At 57.8% G+C, this 19,886-nt stretch overlaps 1 protein-coding gene across 2 annotated transcripts in view; it reads right to left on the reverse strand.

Annotated features, from left to right (window-relative positions):
* Positions 1–19,886, reverse strand: part of BMP7 (bone morphogenetic protein 7) — a 166,135-nt gene that overhangs the window by 87,436 nt on the left and 58,813 nt on the right. For both annotated transcript variants that reach the window (XM_040459693.1, XM_040459692.1), the window contains exons 3-4: positions 18,870–19,018; positions 3,607–3,804 (exon numbers count right to left, since the gene is read on the reverse strand). In XM_040459693.1, the coding sequence (XP_040315627.1) occupies positions 3,607–3,804; positions 18,870–19,018 (347 nt within the window). The remainder of the gene's footprint in view (positions 1–3,606; positions 3,805–18,869; positions 19,019–19,886) is intronic.

Genomic DNA, 19,886 nt, shown 5'->3' on the forward strand with positions numbered 1-19,886 from the left:
TCACACATTCAGCCATTCTGGTTTACCAAGTCTGCTGGGGTGGGGCGGGGCGGGGGGAGGCCTTGCTATGGCTTTTAAATTAAATGTCCAGGAAGGGTTTGGATGAACTTCAAAAAGGGCCAGGAAGTAGAAAGCCCCGGGAAGGAGGCAGACCGCAAGCAAGCTAGAAGAGGTGCCACGTGAGGTAGTGAGAGCCCCGTCCTGGGGGTTATGTAAATGGAGACCCGATGAGTGTTCAGGGAGGATGCAGTGGGGGAAACCGGGTGTCGAATTCTAAGACTTTGAGGCCTGGTCCCTCTTCCTTCCCTCCTGAGGCACACCTGCGTGTCGGCTGGCAAGGAATCTGCCCGTGCTTCCTGCCTGGCTGATATGGAAAGACATCTAACGGGGGTCCCTACTCTGACACCCCACCCTGCTCCTCGCCATTCCCAGAACAGCCAGAATGATTCTCATCACCCCTGCCCCCCCCCCGCCCCCCATCGTAGCTCAAAACTCTGCCAAGGCTTCCAAATTTGCTTTGGATGAAGTTCAAACTCAAGACGGGGCTCCCAAGCGCCTGATATGGCTCACCTTGCCAGCCCCGCCGTCCCCTGGTCCCAGCCACCATGGCCTCTCTCTCCCCTCGAAGGCGCCCTGTCACCTCCCACCAGAAGTCTCTGTGCCCGCTCCCTGGGTCACCCTGGTCCAGCCGACCCAGCCAGGCCTCGAGGGCACCTGCTGGTCCCAGAGCTCTTGGGGGACAGTCTTCCCTGAAGTCCCCGCCCCCAATGCATCCGTCCCTAGTCACCACCCCCTGCCTCTCAGGCCTGTTCGTAAGTGTGCCTGGGAGCGGCAGCCACCTCCAGCCTGGCCCAAACCCCGAGGACGGACGGTGGCTGGGCTTTCCCCACTGAACCCCCGTCCCCAGGGCCGGCATAGAGGAGGCTTCCAATGCGAAGGAAGGGATCCAGTTGTTGGATGTTTATTTATTTTTGAGCGAGGCAGAATGTGAGTAGGGGAGGGGCGGAGAGAGAGGGAGACAGAATCCGAAGCAGGTTCCAGGCTCCGAGCTGTCAGCACAGAGTCGGACGCGGGGCTCGAACTCACGGTCTATGAGATCGTGACCTGAGCGGACGTTTAACCGCTTAACCGACTGAGCCACCCAGGCGCCCCGGTTGCTGGATTTTAATTCGGGGGCATGACAGACCCTTTTGAGAAGCCTGAAAACGGACGGATTCAACTGCCAGAAAAGACTGCCTGCAAATCCCCTGCACATCATCTCCAGGGCCACTGGAGTCCATCCAGGGGCCCCTGGGGGGTCAGGAAACCCGACGCTGAAAGCTTTACCAAGCACAGCAACCATCCCTTTCTTCTTCAAGAAGGAAAACGAACAGACACTTAAAAACTGGTCACATGAGGCCAAAGAAGCTAATGACAATACGGGGTCAATCTGGGGGTCGGGGCCGCTCTGCCGACTTACCACCCTATTTCTGAACACCCCCGTGATCCTCCCGCATGCTTCTCGGGCCAGCTCCGGGCCCAGCGGCGGGCAGAGCCGATGAGCTCAGCTCAGAGCTCCCCACGCGGCGGGCAGGCTGGTCCCTGCTGCAGACCCTGCCTGCCCTGCCCCGCAGCCCACCCAGAGCTCCGTGATGGCCTCCGGGGGACGTGTTCCGGCACATCCGTCTGCTGAGTCAACCGCTCTGCAAACACGGTGGCTGGGCCTCCTGTGGCTGCTTCAACAAATCAGCACAAACACGGCGGCTGAAAACACCACTTTATAAGCTTCTAGCTCTGTAGCTCGGAAAGTGCATCACAGGCCGAATTCAGGGCCTCGGCGGGGCCTCGTTCCTCCTGGAGGCTCAGGGGGACATCTGTTTCCTGGTCTCTTCCAGCTTCGAAAAGCCCGCCTTCGCCACGTGTGCCCCACCCCGCCTCCAGCTTCAAAGCCAGCGACATCGCGCCTCGCCGTCCCTCTGACTCGGGGAGAGATTTCCCCCCTTTAAGGACCCACGTGATGACAGCACGGCGCTGGGCCCACCTGGACCGTCCAGGCTTCTCTATCCTAAGGTCAGCTGATTAGCAACCTGGATTCTATCGGCAGCCTTGGTCCCGTTGGCCACGTAAGGAAACAGTCACCAGTTCTGGTGATTAAGGACACGGACATCGGAGGCCTGGCGGGGGCGGGGGGGGGGGCATTATTCTGCAAACAGTTTCCTGAGGAGCCAAGGGATACCCCTTGGAGAGCAGCACACCCAGCCAAGGCGAGGGCGACGGGGCACAGGCTGGGCTCCTCGGAGGCGGTGGGTCATTTCTGCAGCCCACTGGGGACGTGGTCTGCGGGCCAACTTAATTTATTTGCAATTTTCTTTTTGCTCTGGGGGAGAAATCAAGAAGTATCTTTCCCTAACAGAGGTAGCGTCTGCTACGCAGAACGTGGCACGGACCAGGGTGTGGGCACGCAGGCCACAGGCGTCCACCGTGCTGAAGAGGCTGGTCCAGGCCAGCCCCGCCCCAAAACTCATCCCAGCGACCGCAGGCCACCAGATGCCATCAACATCCTGCTGCTTGATCAGCCGGTAGGGAAAGGGACCATGTCTCGGCCAAGCCCCGATGCCGGCACAAAGGCAGGCCCAGGCAGGGCTCAGCAGGCACCTGGTGAATTGTCAGAAAACACTGAACAGGACTGTGGAGGAACCCAAGCTCATCCAGTGCAGGCAGACGCCTCCCGGCAAAATCAACAGGCTCAAATCCCAGGGCTGACACTTACTTGCACTGTGCACTTCCGGACCAGTGACTTAACCCCTCTGAGCCCCACTGTCGCCCCCTCTTCAACATGGGAGGCCGTCCGCCTCAGAGCCTCAAGAAGCACCTCCTGGAAGTTTCTGTTGCGGAATTCACTACCTTCAGGATTGCTATTCATCTCTGAGTTGCGTGCTGTGAAAGATGCTCCCTTTATTTTCGGTTTGTGTTTACTTGTCACAATGCAACATTTCAATGCACCTAAAAGTACCCCCCAAAATACACTGAAAGAGTTAATGCTTTTTCTTTACTTCTGACATCTCAAACAAACGTTCAAAGTATCCCAAATAACGTTCAAAAAAAAACCCCACTACCGCCCATGTGGAACAAGCAGTAAAGCGAGCCATGAGTCTCAAATATTTTTCACCTAAGAAATACAACTAAAGACACAGCAAACTCTCCCTGTTTGTCCTCCTTTCCTCTCCCAAGGAGTGGCCTTCCTGGGGATGTTGGGGCGGCGTCTCCTGCTCTGCATGTTTTCAGAGTTTGCTTTCATTTATTTGGGGCCGTGATTCTCCCTACTTGGAAATTGACATGACTGGCATCTTGTTATACTAACATATACTAACGAATACTAAGGAAACACACTAGTATACATTGTATACTAACGTAATGCACAAATGTGCCGCCATGTGCCTTTCTACACGAACTTATTACTTTATCCAGTTAAAGCAGTGGGATCTGCGCAGCACAGGATTTTGCGGGGTCTGCTTCCCGCTGCATTGGCTCGAGGGTCACCTGCTGAGTACAGGATGAATTCTGGGGTCTTGCGGGGGCCCGTGGGATCCTCAGGGGCTGTGCGTGAACCCTCCCGGCCCGGCGTACCTGCGACGTTGGTCACCCGCAGGGCTTCCTGGTTCTTGGGCGTCTTGGAGCGGTTCTGGCTGCGTTGCTTGCCCCCTGTGGAGCGGGTGCTGCGAAGGTGGACCTCCGTGGCCTTGAAGAAGGCCACCATGAAGGGCTGCTTGTTCTGGGGCCCGTGCCTCCCGATCAGGCCCGCCAACTTGGGGTTGATGCTCTGCCCTAGACCGGAAGCAGCCAAATGCACAGAAGATCAATCATGGGAGAAACGGTGAGCTGGTGAGCAGGGAGGGGCCGCCCGGACACGATTTCTTTCCCGCCTCACGGTTCATTCATGCATCCGTTATCTGTCCACCCGGCGGGTATTTTTATTCGGCATTTACTCTGTGCCATGCTGTTCAGGAGCTTGGGACACAGCAGGGAACCGCACAGAGAAAACCTCCTGCCCTCTGGCCGTGCGGGCAGGTGGGGCTGGCAGGCTGAGGTTTGCAGGTCTCAGGCTAGCGGAAGTCGCATTTACATTTCATTGGCCCGAGCTGGTCATGCGATCCACCGGGGACAGCTGCACACAGCCCTGGTGACTGCCGCCCGAGGCACGGAGGGGCCGTCTGAGCGGAGGACTGCGTGACAGGGAGGGGGGAGCCATGTGGACGTGTGGGGACAGGCGTTCCAGGCAGAGGGCACTACCGAGGCGAATGCTTGGGAGGAGGGAGCGAGGTGGGTTCTCTCAACAAGCAGTGAGGACGCTGGCTGCCTGGCTGGAGCACAGCCTGGGGGGAAGCAGGGAAGAAAAGGGGTCGGGGGATGAATCGTGGGGGACTCTCAGGAGCACAGGTAAGGTCGGGTCCTGTGGGCAACAGCAAACACTTTACCTTTACTCTTGTTTACCGAGTCGAACAGCGCCCCCTCCCCACCAGCCCCCACCAAGTTCAAGTCCGTGCAGAACCTCAGGATGTGACCTGATTGAAAACAGCACCTTTGCGGACACAATCAGTTAAGATAAGGTCACATGGGCTCGGAGGGTGTCCTCAGAGAAAGGCCACACGAAGACACAGAGAGACACGGACCCACATGCACCCACGTGCATCCACCCGGAGGGAAGGAGGCCAGAGAACACGGAAGAACAGTAGGGGCCCCCAGAAGCTGGGACAGGCAAGCAAGGGCTCATTCCTCGAGGCCTCAGAAGGGGTGCGGCCCTGGGGCCTGCGGTCTCCAGGCTTTAGCAAGGTGCGGCCCGCTGTTTTGCGGCCCCCAGTTTGGGGCCTCCCGGTAGCCCCAGGAGACCGAGGCGATTGCGTCAAGTGGCAACCCCGAGACGGCCACCTGCTGCGTGTGACAGAGCCGCGCAGGTGTCCTGGGGGGGGCCGGTGGAGGCTACCGGGGCCGTGGCAGGGAGAGGGGACGGGGGGCTCCTCAACGGTCCATTTCTCAACTCCGTCTTTTAAATTCATTTTTCGTGTTTCGTTTTGAAATAATTATACAGATTCACAGGAGAAGTCGCAGAAGAAAACGCACAGGGACGTGCCCCCCGCGCTCCTTGCCCAGTTTCGCCCAGCGGTCGCGTCACGGGAGTCCCTCCGAAGCTGGGAACCAGCAGACCCTGGAGGGACTGTGAAAAGACACAAGTGACAGAACTTGCTGAGGGACTGGACAGAGAGGGTGTGAAGAGGTGGGGACTCATCCCTGACCTTCCTGCTCTGAGCCTGGGCACCTGGAGGAAAGGAGGGGCCGTTTATGGAGGTGGGGAAACTGAGGCGGGCGTGGAGGTGGGGTGGAGAGAATCAGCCGGGGAGGGGAGGGGAGGGGAGGGGAGGGGAGGGTGGAGGGCGAAAGCAGGTGGTTTCGCGGCCGCGGTCCGCATGTCCACCTGACTCGGGAGGGAAGCTGGCGCGTGGGAAGCACAGCATCCCAGCCTGGGTGCGGCTCCTGGTCCGGGGGGAGACACGGACCTGGGGCCAAACGTGCTCTGGCCCGGTGCCACACGTCCCGGGTTCAGGTCCCGCCTCTGCCACTCAACACCCAGACGCTTCTCAGAGCAGAGCTTTGCGTTCCCCAAGTGCTGGAGAAATGCTGGCTCAGGGCAGAGGTCGGGGGGCCGTCTGGGTGGCAGAGAGGAGCTCACCTGGGGAGGGCGTGTAGCTGGACAAGCGGTACAAGGGCTGAGCCCAGGCATCCTGTCTCCACCACCGAGAGGACCTAGAAGGTCAGAAGGACCTAGAAGGACCTAGAAGAAGCGTGGGCAGGAGGAAGGACACCCAGAGGATATGGGGTCCTGGAGGCAGAGAGGAGAAGGCGGGCAGAATAATCTCGGTGTCCTGTGCTCTGCTGATGGGTGTGCAGTAGGAAGGGAGCCGGGATCAGTCTACCTTTCGGCTGCGGCAACAAGCAGGCCATTGGCCGGTAGGGACTGATGTCCTGCCTCCTGGTGGTTAAGTATCCCAAAAAAGAATAAAGCAAGAGACAGGGGGCAAAGAAAGCCTATCTCACTCGCGAGAGAAGAGCTCCGAGAGGCTGAGTCACCTGCCCAAGGCCACCCAGCTGGGGAGGGGCCGAGCCGAATCTGAACCCAGGCTGCGTACCCACGACAGGAATGCGTCACCCCGAGTTAGGCGAGAGGAGCCAGAGGCGAGCGGGAGCGGAGCTTCTGGAGGCCGCGGGCCCGTCCACATCTGGAATTAACTTCACCTGGAGCCCCCCCAGACGGGCCCAAGTCAGGAAACCCAGCCTCCCAGGGACCAGACCAGCACCAGGGGGTTCGCTTTGGTTTTTTAACAGCCAGTGTTTAGCTTAACCCCTTTAAACGTTCGGCTTTCCTGCATTCTTCAGCAGGGTTTCCTCGAGTTCATGCATTTATAATTCGAACGATTCTATAAAAGAAACCATTAAAGCTGAGCCCCTAGGAATTACATCTTGCCCCCACCCCCACCTGGAAGGCTTTCAGGGCAAGATAAAAAGGCCTCGCCTGAAAAGCTGATGCCGATCTAGATACAGTAAACGCGAGCGCCGTGAGCAGTGTGTGCAGGGAGGGGGTCGAGCTCGCCCTCACAGCTGTCGGCGCACAGCGAGGGCCAGGGACGCACAGCCTCGGCTGCGAAACGGGCAGACAGAGGGGAAGGAAGCGGGTCTTCGGGGGGGTTTAAACCCCCGCAGCTGCCACTGACCACGCCGTGTGGGCCGAGGGAGGTCAAGTTGCATGCCGGGGCCTCTAATTCCTCATCTGTAAGATGGGGGTGATGCCATGGCTCCTGTCCCTGGTACCCAGCCCAAGTTTCATTTCTGCAGCTGTGGCTTGGGGGTGGGCCTACGAGACAACAGCTAGTCCCCCAGCTGCAGCGACTGGCTCAGGGGCGGGCACATGAGCCAACTCAGCCAACGAACGGAGGGGAGGCACCCTGGAAGTTTCCTTTCCAGAAAGTCCCTGGACAAGACTGAGGCAGGAGGAGTGGATGGAGCCCCAGAAATGGCCACCAGTTAGAGACCACAGGTGGGTGACATTTTCGAGTGGGACCGACCTGGTGGAAGGAAGAGGAGAGGCACGGACATGGAACCTCTGGTGATATCCCTGAGCCACTGGATCAAACCGGTCCTGAAGCTTGCTTCTCGCCCCAACCACCGAGATGAATAAACCCCCCGTGACTGTTTAGTCTGAGCTGCCTGCCCGTGTGTCCACAGTCACACGTGTGCACAGGTCCTCATAACTGGGATTGTACTGTTACTGCCGTTTCCTATAAACCTGGTTTTCACGCAATATACCCTGGACATCTTGCCACATTGATGAAACACACTGACCTCATCCCTCGTGGCCACAGAGGAGCCTCACATCTGGAAATGCCTTTACGTCATCCTCTCCTGCCCGTGGACGTTTGCGTTATGTGTTCCAGGCTTCAACAACCACCTTGTTACTGACTCATTAGTTCATTCGGCAGCTATCGACGGCACGCCTGCCGTGGGCCGCCCTGGGCTAGGTGTGCACGTAGAACAGTCAGAACAACCCCCTGGGGGCCCACCGGCGCGGGGCGTGGGGGACGAGCTGAGGGACGGTGGTGATGGCCGAGAAGCAGTCTAGGGCAGGGGCAGGGACAGGGACGAGGGGGACTGGTCAGGGAAGGCTGCACAGTCACAGGGGTCCTGGGAGAGAAATGTTCCCAGCAGAGGGAACAGGAAATGCCAAGTCCCGGAGACAGGCGCACACACACATGTGTGTTTGAAGAACAGGGAGGAGGCGGGGGCGCCTGGGTGGCTCAGTCAGCTAAGCGTCCGACTCTTGATTTCGGCTCAGGTCGTGGTATCGTGGTTCGTGAGTTCGAGCCCCGCGCTGGGTTCTGCGCTGGCCGTGTGGAGCCTGCTTGGGATTCTCTCTCTCCCGCTCTCGCTCTGCCCCTCTCCCACTTACTTTTTCTCTCTCTCTCAAAATAAATAAGTAAATAAACACTTAAAATTAAATTAAAAAAAGAACAGGGAGGAGGCCAGTGGGGCTGGAGAGAGAGAGGGAGGGAGGGAGGGAGGGAGGGGGCCCGACGATGAGGCTGGGTCACTGGGGGCCCTGGCGGGGGCTCTGGATCACATTCTAGGTACGATGGCGGCCACAGAGGGTCTGGAGAGGGGGGACATGGCCAAACCTCTGAGGCCCGCTCAGGGGCGTATGTGGGGTGAATGGTGATCTGGAACGGAGCCCCCTCCCACCGTGCTCTCCTCTAGACCCCCGCACTCGGGTGGCCTCTCTGGGCCCCACACACATTGTGCTGCCCTCCATCCAGCCCGGCAATTCAGGGCAGGGTGGTCCCCTCCACTCACCGTCCCGGCACAGGACAGGGCTCGACACTGGCCAAAGCACGTTCACACAGACCATGGCAGGAGGCACTGAGGCCAGCGGGGGGCACCTCAGCATGGCAGACGTGCCCGAGGAGCACCCTCCCTGAGTCCTGACAACAAACGCTGTCTCCAGACATCGCTAAGTGTCCCCTGGGAGGCCACACGTCCCAGTGGAGAGCCACGGCTTGACCCACGCCTTCCCTAAAGTGACATGCAACCGGAAGCCATTGCCGTCCAGTTTTTAGCTGCAGAATCCTAGAGACAATGTGGCATTTTCCCAAGACCATTAACCGACCAGGCACCTAAACCATTCATCTTTTTTTTTTTAAGTTTATTTAAGAGAGAGAGAGAGAGAGAGAGAGAGAGAGAGAGAGTGCAAGCAGGGGAGGGGCAGGGAGAGAGGGAAAGAGAGAGAATCCCAAGCAGGCTCCACACTGTCAGCACAGAACCCGACGTGGGGCTCGATCCCACAAACCAGGAGATCGTGACCTGAGCTGAAATCAAGAGCCCGACGCTTAACCGAGTCACCCAGGCGCCCCTCATTCACCTTTTTAAAGTATTCACGGTGCGCGGGCCAAAGCCCCACACTGCTCTGCACCCCGGGGGTTATAACCAGGAACAAGACAGGCCCAGGCTCCCGCGGGGCCCCGTGGAGGAGGACCAGAACAAGATATGGTGTGATTACACCTGGGAGAGAGGAAGTTTAAAGCATATGCCAACCTACGTGGGTATGTACCTGCGAAAAGTGTATTTTTATTTTAATGCCCCCCAAAAAGGGCCAAGAGAGGCTCGAATGAAAGACGGGACATGTGGGCGGGCTGGGGGAAGAATTCGATTTCAGTGTATGATGTCACAGTTATAGCACACACAAGCACAAGTGCTCGTTTTGATTGTTTCTAAGTGTCCAGGGCGAGTCACGCTAGATACGGAGTCGGGCCACATGCACCAGGCAGAGGGACGGAGGTAGGGGACATACCTGGTCTAGGCAGGGAGGGCAGAGAAACCCAATACTTTAACCATAAGGTCTGTATCCTCAGGGAAGTCGGAAACGATCTAGAGTGTAGCTAAGAGTTAATAGGTTAAAAAAAAAAAAAAAAAGGAAAAAAAACACCTGAAGATTTGCCCAAGTCCAGGGTTGCCAGACTTTGCAAATGAAAATACAGGATGCCTGGTTAAATCTGAATTTCAGATAAATGACCATGTTTGCAGCACGTGGGACACACTTACACGGAGTAATTGTTGGGTTTTATCTGAAATTCAAATTTAACGGGGCGTCCCGTATTTGAATCCGCCAAGAGGTGTCCCGCAAGCTAGGGGAGAAAGGTTTTCCCGATGTGCGACGGTAACTGATCCCTGTGCAAACAGGATGGAGGGGACATCTGGCCCACCTGACGGGCAGGTTATGGATCCAGGGTGAGGGCTTCGCCGGTTTCTTCTTTAGTAGAACGCACAGCTGGCCTCTTTCGTGGCCTCTTTCTGTTTTTGCTTTCTGGGCTTTTTAAGCTTGGGGTTTTAAGTGAGCATGTAGTAAAATAGACCTTTCTCGTATACAGAGCCGTGAGAAGACTCACATGATCACCACTTCTGTCAGGATACAGAGCAGCCCCCAGTTAGGATGACCCCACAACAGAGGACGATCTAGCACAAATGTCAACAGTGCCAAGGTGGAGGGGCGCCCGGGGGGCTCCGTCGGTGGAGCGTCCGACTTCGGCTCAGGTCATGATCTCGCGGTTCGTGGGTTCGAGCCCCGCGTCAGGCTCTGTGCTGACAGCTCGGAGCCTGGAGCCCGCTTTGGATTCTGTGTCTCCCTCTCTCTCTGCCCCTCCCCTGCTCACGTTCTGTCTCTTTCTCTCTCTCAAAAATAAACATTTAAAAAAATGCTTTAAGAAATAAACACTTAAAAAAATTAAAAAAACCAAATACTGCCAAGGTAGAGAAACTCTGCTCTCTAGACCTGCTCTCCCTCCATTTACGCCTACTCACCATCTGTTTGGATGCTTTAATGGCACAGTGGACGACCTGTGACGGAGCACCTCTGACCCACAAAGCCTAAAACCGTTGCTACCCGGTGCTTTCCAGGAACTTAGTAGGTACTTAAAAGTTTGCTGACCTCTGCTCTAACCGACCCTGCCTCCACATACCCCCGACCGTAAAGGCGACCATACCTGCCCTCGAGACGCGACACTTTTATGGTCTATTTTACCTGCCAATGAACGCGTTCCCGACAGAGTCGGTTCTCCGCGGCTGGTGGCTCACGAGAAAGACGAGAAACCATCTTTCCGGCCCCTTTGCTCTGCGCCAGGCACTGTGCTGAGCCCCTTCCATGCGCTGCTCCAAGCGGCCTCCTGACCCCACGTTTACGGGCGGGGAAGCGGGCTCCAAGCTGTGAACTTAACCATCAGACCGTCGCTGAGTCCGGGTGGACGGAGACGCAGGGAGCAAAGATTGCCCAGGCACGGATGTGGGCGACACGCAGAGCCTCAAACGGCAGGGGAGGGTTCGCCGAGGCACGGGGGCGGGCGACAGCCACGGCCGGCAGGTCCTGGGATGGCACGAGCAGAGTCCGCACGCCCAGCCCAGAGGACGTCCCCCCAGAACCGGCCTGGGGCACAGACGGGGGCCTCTCGGGAGAGGAGAGAGCACAGCCTCATCACAGAGAAGGAGCATCTTGGTTTTCCTGTGGTTTCCTTGTTTTCCAGGCCCAGAGCCACGGGCTCCCCTGCGGAGGCCCGAGGCGTAAGAATGCGCTTTGTTGATTGTGCACAACGCCGGTTCCAGCCACTTGTCTCGATGGCCCAAGGCCCAAGTGACAAGTGAGAACGCAGTTAACGCTTGTGACATCTGCCTGGCCTCAATTACCCAATGCTGTCCCGGCCCCTGCTGCCCACCCAGCCCTGGAAGGACCCCTCCCAGCCTCTGGGTCATCAAGGCCTCCTGTTTTCTCTCGCTCGGCCTCTGGAGAAACAGGATGTGAAGCAACACCGAGGGCAAAGGCACCTTGGAGCCAGCTGCGCTGGGGGCGGGACCAGTCACCAACCTCGGCTCTCTGGGGCTTTGTCTCCCCAGCGGCCCTGGGCGAACGGCTCACCTCCTGGTCCCGTCCCAGCCGAGCATCGCACTTGGGACAGCGTACGCCCCCAATCCTTTAAATGCCTGGCAATCCTCAGAAGTGTGAGACGGGCCAGGGAGGCCACCTCATCGTCCTCTTGAACTGGAAGGGTAGGGCTTCTAGACGTCGCCCTCCTGGACCTCCCAGTGATTTCTTCTCTCTACAAGGGGGAGGAGGAGGACCCTATAAAGAAGGACAAATGCTGAAGTCCTTGTCTTGGGAACAAGGGACCAGGTGTTTTCACGTCTGTAAGGACAGAGGCATCTCTGGCCCAAAGCAACGTCTCCATCATCTCCCGGCAGCTTGGAGATGAAAGGCGGCCCCGGGAGAACCATGGGCCCTGATCTGGAGAACAGCCAGAAGCCCTCCTGGGAACCTCCGAGGCTCTGAACTTGTCTTCACAGCCTGAACCTTGACCCTCAGCATACAGGCTCTCCGCTTTCCACCTTCCTACAAGAATGTGGGCGAGGTGACGGCAAAATCCTTCAGGCCGTAGCCCCGGTGCCTACAACAAATCGCTGCCATATCAAATGTTTGTTGAGTGAAGAAACGTGTATCCAGTGCAGGCGGAGAGGCTCTTAGCTGCGGGAGGCTGGTTCTAACAAGCAGGTCTGACGGGCCAGGGAGAGTCCGGCGTTGCTCTCTGGCCTGGGGGGCAGGGCCCGGGGCCAAGCTGTCCGCGGGCACCGTGCCCAGGCCCACGGTACTTTTAGGGGCCCGTGAAAATGTTTTAATGTCTCTTAAAATCGGAAGACAGGGGCGCCTGGGTGGCGCAGTCGGTTAAGCGTCCGACTTCAGCCAGGTCACGATCTCGCGGTCTGTGAGTTCGAGCCCCGCGTCAGGCTCTGGGCTGATGGCTCGGAGCCTGGAGCCTGTTTCCGATTCTGTGTCTCCCTCTCTCTCTGCCCCTCCCCCGTTCATGCTCTGTCTCTCTCTGTCCCAAAAATAAATAAAAACGTTGAAAAAAAAAATAAAAAAAAAAAATCGGAAGACAAAACACAAACTTTTTGGGGTCGCAGAAAATGTTTTCATTTTTAATCTGGCCAGGATTATATTCATCTTTATACTAACGTGGTCATAGAACATAATTTTTGGTGTTTTTTTTTTCTTTAATGGAAGGAAGGAGTCCACGAAGGTCAGATGCAGCCCTGGCCGCTTCTGTTGGTCCTGCGGGAAGCCCACGGTCTTCCGGGTTCCTTCCCAAACAGCTTCGTTCCCAAGGAGGGACCGGGAGGCAGTCCTGGGCTGTCTGTCCGGACGGCCTGGCCGTGTACCCGGCGGGCACCCACTGAACCACACAACCCTCCCCCGGCCTGGGCCCCGCTGACCACATTCCTCGGACGCGGTCCCGCAAAGAGCGAGGTCGGGGGCGCCGGACTGGGAACCCGCGGCGGAGCCCCCGGTCTGCCCAGGGAACTGGGCGCCTTCAGGCAAGTTACCCCACCTGCTGGGCCTCGGTTTCCTCCCCTGCTCCCCTGCTGACAACCCCCCGGGCGGGCCACCGCGAGCAGCGAGCACAGCGACGGCGATCTCGAGCACACGTGCTGTTGGCCAGGGTGCCAGGCCCAGGACTCAGCATTTTACCACAAATCCACTCATGTCTTCCTCCCGGCCATCACCGCGCCCGTGGAACAGACGAAAGGACGAGGCATCGAGAGGCTGAACCGGCTGCCCCAGGAGCAGGGACTGGGGCTGTCGGCTCCCGAGTCCGCGGGGGTGCCGCCGGCCTGTCCCGCTTCTGCTCTGCGCGGGAGCCCCGCGCCGGCCGCCTGGCCCACAGAGAGGGTTCGGCCCGCCTGGCACAACAGGGACGGCCCCTCGGTCGGCGGGCCAGCCCTCCACTCGGGTGGCACCGGAACGCGTCGGAACCCCTCCGTCGGGGGTTGCTCGGCTCCTCTCCCACCCGCCCCGGGAGCGGGGAGCACAGCCTGGGTGGCTTGGGGGCGGCCGCTGCTCCTCCTGCCTTCTGGACGAAGGGAGAGATCGGAAGACGCCGGCCCTCCTTCCCACGGCGTCCTGCCCTCTGACGAGATGATGCTCCCCAGTTGGCTCCTGATGAGCCACAGGTGCCCGGAGCGTTTACGAGCTTCTCCCCCGCACGGGCCCCAGCCGGGCCGCCCCCGGGGGCACCCACGGGAAGGCGCGGCTGCAGGGACAGGGACCGGGACGCCCGCTTCCTGGGTGGTCCCGGGAGGGATCTGGAGACCCCGCGAGCGGGAGGCTCACCCCACATCAAGCACCAAGCTTCTCAGAGGAGACCTGTGACGTCTGTGCCTCGCCAGGATGGAGGCGAGCTCACCAGCACTGCTGGCATCATGCCCATTGTACGGGCGTGGAAACTGAGGCCCCCGACAGGGCCCGGGCTCCCTGTTCCGGCAGCCGCCCGGCGGGCTGCAAGATGCTGCTAGGGTCTGGACCAGGGCGAGATGCTGTACCTGACCCGGTGCCCCCTCCCCTCCCCTCCCCTCCCCTCCCCGAGGGCCAGAGACGCCCGGAACTCGGCTGGCCCCGGGGGGGGGGGGGTGAGGGGGCCACAGGAGGTGGCGATGCTCACGGACTTTACGCTGCTCAGCAAGAGCCGCGGGGGCAGGGACCCGGCTGCTTCTGCAGGTGACACAGCAGCGGGGTGCCAGCAAACAGAGCCCCGATCGCACGGACGCCCCGGCAGGCTCCCGTCTGTTGCACCTGTACAGACATTTAACACAAAGCGGGTGAAACCCGAAACCCAAACGGGGCGCTCGGCCTGGGTGCCATCTTACCAGCAGGTCAGCAGGTACCCCCCAACGGGACACAGGGCACGGCTTGGCCAGCATGCCAGCCCTGGGCCAGGCCCCGGTGCTGGGGGCGGGGGGGGGGGCCGGCAATCACTATTCTCTACGAACCCCCGGGGGGATTCCGATGGACAACTGCAGAGCCAGGAGCCCGTGGTTTCAGAACCGCCGGGCTCACCTGCCTCTCATCTCATCCCCGAGAAGATCCCCAAATTCACAGCCCCCACTGGCCACGGCATACCTCGGCTCCTCCCTGGCGGGCTGAGTGGCTGGTCCTGCCCTGACCCAGGCAGCCAGGCCAAACTTGCCTCCGTGGCAGGTACGGTGCCTGGACGGACCGGCCAAGTCCCCGGGGGGCGGCATCCCTGCCCAGCAACCGGTGCCCGGCGTGGGAGGGGACGGGCGGGGAGGAGACGGGCCCGGGGTCAGGGGTACAGCTTCTGCTCCTCGCCCTGACTCTGGGCAGCAGCTTATGACCACCAGGCTACACCCCACCCCCCACCATAGACGGAGAGGAGTTCCCAGGCGGACGCCAGAAGAGGGAGCCGCACACCCTCAGGGGCCTCGGCGTCCTCCCCTGTGCCATGAGGAGCTGAACAGCGGCATCCGCCTCGAGGCCCCGTGGTGGGACTTCCGAGGGACCACGGCAGACAGCGCTCTGTGCTCGGCTGCTCCCTCAAGCTGAGCAATTAAGCCCTTCACTTGCATGAGCTCATCTGATCCTTCACCACCACCCTGGACGGTGGAAACTATTATTAACCCCACTTTCCAGAGGAGGGACATTAAGTGACTCACCCTGGGTCACATGGCTGCACACGGCCGAGGTGGGATTTGAACCCGGGGAGTCTGGCCTCCTGAGCCCAAGCTTTAACCAGCAGGCTAGGCCATCTCAGTGGATGCCAAGCCTCCCCTTCACGCTAGGGGGGAGCAGAAGCTGGAGGAAATAAGCGTACAAAGCCCCAGACTTTGGGGGAGAAAGACAGTGGCAAAAACTAAAGGGAACAGGGTTGGTTGTCCCTTGAGAGAAAAACCAAACTTGGGCCGCCTCGAGCCAGCAGGGCAGAGAAGCACAGGACCCCTTAAGGTCAAGTTGGAAGGTCTAGCCAGGATCCACAAGTCCAGGGAAAGGGATCAAGCCTACCTTAGCCTCATTTTTTAACCTCACCACCCCCCCCCCCAATCTGCTCCTCAAAAGCTTGTAAGTAAAAAGCAGAGTTGAATGACTCTATTGCCAAATACGTTTGGAATTCCTCTACGCTATATTCCCCATCAGGAAACTCCCAATGGACATTCGCAAAATAAAGGTTCTGATAAGTCCTGCAGAGAAACCTGCTGAGTGTCTCCAACCTAGCATTTCTCACACTTCACTGATCATAAATGCTCTCCTTTACCCCGGGACATCCTTGAACACTTCGCAGAACACAGTTTGAGAAGTTCTGGCATACAACAGGGATTGCACATTTTGCCTGTAAATAATCATTGGAAAATAGGAAGTATTTTCAGCTTTGTGGACCAGAGTCTCTGTCATAACTACTCAACGCTGCTGTGATAGCACAAAAGGAGGCCTAGACAATATGTAAATCAGTAAGTGTGGCTGTGTACTAATAAAACTTTGTGACCACCAAAATGTGAATTTCATAGAAGTTTACATGTCATGAAATGGTCTTTCTTTTTTGATATCTTGCCCATTTAGAAATGTGAGGACTATTCTTAGCTCACAGGCCACAGAAGAACAGGCTGCAAGCTGAATTTGGTCCATCAGACATATAGCTTGCCAACTCGAAATGTAGCAATGGAAAACTTCAGCACTTCTAGGAACCGCCCCCCCACCTCCCCCCCCCCGCCCCCGACCTTAAGTGTCATGGAGAAGGGGAGGGAGGGGGAGGGCTCCATCGGGAGAAAGCAAACCACTGGAAACAGGACAAGCGTGGCCCTAAACTCTGCGGCCCGTCCCACATGGTACGTGGCCTTAGGCAAATCTCAGGTAGAGAAGGCAGCCCGAGGCCAAAGCGGTGGCCTCTGATGGGAAAGAAAAGTGGCCAAGCCCAGGAGGCGGAAACGAAAAGGCGATACAAATTGGGCGCATCACCTAAATCCGTTGGGTAAACCCTGGCATTAACCACGGTAAAAAGAAAAAGTAAAAACGGGCAAAGGAATTTGCAGCTCCCAGCACCAAGGGCCAGCTGTCCGTAGAATATAAAGAAAAAGACCAACGCTCTACCAGAGGGTATGAACGGATGGCACACGGAGGAAAGCTGCGGGCCACGCACAGGAGGAAGGGCTGAGCCTCAAAGGTAAGAGAGAAAAGCAAAGCAAACCTACAGGGTCCCATTTGTCGCCTACCTGATGAGCAAAGACGGACAAGTTTGGAAACGTGTCCCGTCAACGAAGGGGGAACGGGTGCCCTCGTGCATTGCTTGGGGGGGGGGGGCGTATTGATTGATCCAAACCACAGACAGCGTCCCTTTCAGGAATTTATCCCAGGGCTACACTCACTCAAGCGGACGAGGACGCTTAACCGACTGAGCCACCCAGGCACCCCTTTTTTAATCATTAAAACTTTGTTTTTAGTTTGTTTTACAGACAGAGAGAGAGAGAGAGAGAGAAGGTGAGGGGCAGAGAGCGAGAGGGAGGGAGAGAATCCCAGGCAGGCACATACCTGTCCACGCAGAGCCCGACGCGAGGCTCGATCTCCCCAACAACGAGATCGTGACCTGAGCCGAGATCCACAGTCGGACTCTCTGAGCTGCACCCCCTGCGCCCCATTGGGGCACTATTTTAAAACCCCTTCTGTATTAACTCACGTAATCTCAGAACCACCCCGGAGCCCTGGGCGTTGGGGATGAGGAGGCTGGGAAAGGTTAGGGACGTTGTCCAAAGTCACACAGCAAGCGAGCGGAAGAGCTACGAACGCTCCACACGTACACAAACCCACAACAGCCTTCACACGAACAGGGAAGCTCTTTAACGGCTGAAAAGGCCCAACCTTCAAGGTGAGTCTCCAGGTGAAAAAAAAGCCAGGCGGCCAACACTGTCTAGACTATGGTACTGCCTGCAGGGGAAAACAGATAAATAAAAGGAACACAGAATCTACGTGCGATGGTGTAAATCCCCAGAGGGCATCTCTGAAAAGATGTCCACTACCATGGGAACAGCATTGGCACTGGAGGTGGAGTTCAGCTACAGAAGGAGGTCACGGGGCCAGTCCACACGGGTGCACGCATCTGTAACTTGAATTTGGAGCCACTGGCAAGTATTACCCATCCTGAAATAAATGTGTTCTTCGTTTGGGTGTGTGTTTTTTTTCCCTTAAAGCTGGCGTAAGGAAGAAGCTACCGACCCCAGAGCCGCCCCCCAACTTAATAAGAAACACATTTCGGGGGAAGAAATGGGCGCAGCTAACCCCACCCTGGCTCCCACTCGCCGTCTGTCCGCCCTCGTCAAAGACGGGGGATCTAAGGCGGGGAGCGGAAAGCACAGGGGAACGCAGCCAACAGCGGAGTCTCCAAGTACTGGGGGCTCAGAACCACACTCGGGGTCTCCTGGAAGGGGCTTCCTGCCTTGCACCAGGGCTGAGGTCCTTAACCACGGGCAATGTGGCTCTTCAGGGAACATTCGGTAACAGTTGGAGACATTCTGGGCAGACTGGCCTCTAGTGGGTAGGAGCCGGGGACACGGTTCAACATCCTGCCATGCACGGGACACCCAGGATGTCCCATATCCCCAGGTTGGGGTGCCTGCATCAGCGCGTCTCACACAGTTATGTGCGCTCAGGCATCACCTGGGGCTCCAGTTAAAGTGCCAGTTCTAGGGACGCCTGGGTGGCTCAGTCGGTTGAGCGTCCGACTTCGGCTCAGGTCGTGATTTCGCGGTTTTTGAGTTCGAGCCCCGGGTCAGGCTCTGTGCTGACGGCTCGGAGCCTGGAGCCTGCTTTGGACTCTGTGTCTCCCTCTCTCTCTGCCCCTCCCCCACTTGTGCTCTGTCTCTATCAAAAATAAATAAATGTAAAAAAAAAATTTTTTTAAAGTGCCGGTTTTAGGGGCGCCTGGGTGGCTCAGTCGGTTGAGCGACCAACTTTGGCTCAGGTCATGATCTCGCCGTCCAGGAGTTCGAGCCCGCGTCGGGCTCTGGGCTGACGGCTCAGAGCCTGGAGCCTGTTTCAGATTCTGTGTCTCCCTCTCTCTGACCCTCCTCCGTTCATGCTCTGTCTCTCCCTGTCTCAAAAATAAATAAAACGTTAGAAAAAAAAACATTTTTTTTTTTTTAAATAAAGTGCCGGTTTTAACAGTGCAGGCCTGGGACGGGCCAGAGTCTGTGTTTCCACGAGGATGTCCAGCCCGCTGGTGCGGAGACCTTGCTCTGCACAATGAGGCCTCGCCCAACCCGGTGTGGCCAACGGTGTCATCGTCTCCTGCAAAGGGGCAGGTGCTACTCTTGCTTGGGATCAAAACGCGGACAGCGAGCGCTGCTTGGTGGGGGTCGGAGGAGCGAGCCCTCCCTGGATGGGAACAAGCATGAACTTGCTGCTGAGCTCCTACGTGAGTCCAGGAGCACAGGCTGTGTCGGAACCAGAGGGGTGGTGACAGGACACCTACCGTCCAAGGTCTCCACGCAGAGCTGCAGGCCCAGATTGTGCCGCGGGTTGACCACCCAGTGGTTGCTGGTGGCCGTGATGTCGAACACCAGCCAGCCCTCCTCCGAGGCCCAGAGCGTGCGGCTGTCCAGCAGGAACAGGTCTGACTCCCTACAAAAGAGGAGGAGAGACACGAGGCATGGCAGGTCATGGCTCGGTCAGCCTTGTCACCAGCCGGCCGCCGTTGGACAGAAGGACCGTGGGGAGTAGGGGAGGTGGGAGGAGGTCCACCGGGCCCCCAGAAGCGGGTACATCAGAGCAAGATCCAGGGCTGAAGACCCCTTAGTAGCTGTGATGGAAAAAGGGAGTGTAGAAGGGGCACAGAGAATGCACGCAGGGGACAGGGTGCTGCTCCAAGGCGAGCTCACCCTTCACACTTGTTAGGGGGGATCCCGATGGGAGACAGTACAGGAAGGCAGGCATTTGCAGCCTCTGTGTTGCCTGAACTCTCAGGGAATAGAAGCTCACATTTTTTGGATTACTCACCATTTGCCTGGATGGTGCATGGCCTGGAATACACATATTACCTCACTCAATTCTCACGACCCTAAGGTGTAGGGATATTATCATCGCCACGATTATGGTAAAACCATGACTTGCCCCAGGTCATTTAGGCAGGAGTTGGGGTGTGATCTCAGGCAACCGAGCACCGGTACACACACTCCTCATTTGCATGCCGTGCAACTTCCTCCTAAACCCACCACGTATGAGGTGGTGGACGCCTAGATGGGCATTAATGGAGACAATGCTTTAATGTTCTCTCTCACATTTTGCAGTAGCAAAATGGGTAAAACTACAACTGATGTTGTAGTGGATGGAGGATAGGTGGATGGGTGGATGGATGGATGGACGGATGGGTAGAGGGGTGGATGGATGGATGGATAGATGGATGGATGGGTGGATGGATGGATGGATAGATGGATGGATGGGTGGATGGATGGATGGATGGATGGATGGATAGATAGAGGGGTAGATGGAT

The sequence above is a fragment of the Herpailurus yagouaroundi genome, unplaced genomic scaffold (assembly GCF_014898765.1).
Source record: "Herpailurus yagouaroundi ecotype Mexico unplaced genomic scaffold, PumYag 246, whole genome shotgun sequence".
Lineage (NCBI taxonomy): Eukaryota > Metazoa > Chordata > Mammalia > Carnivora > Felidae > Herpailurus > Herpailurus yagouaroundi.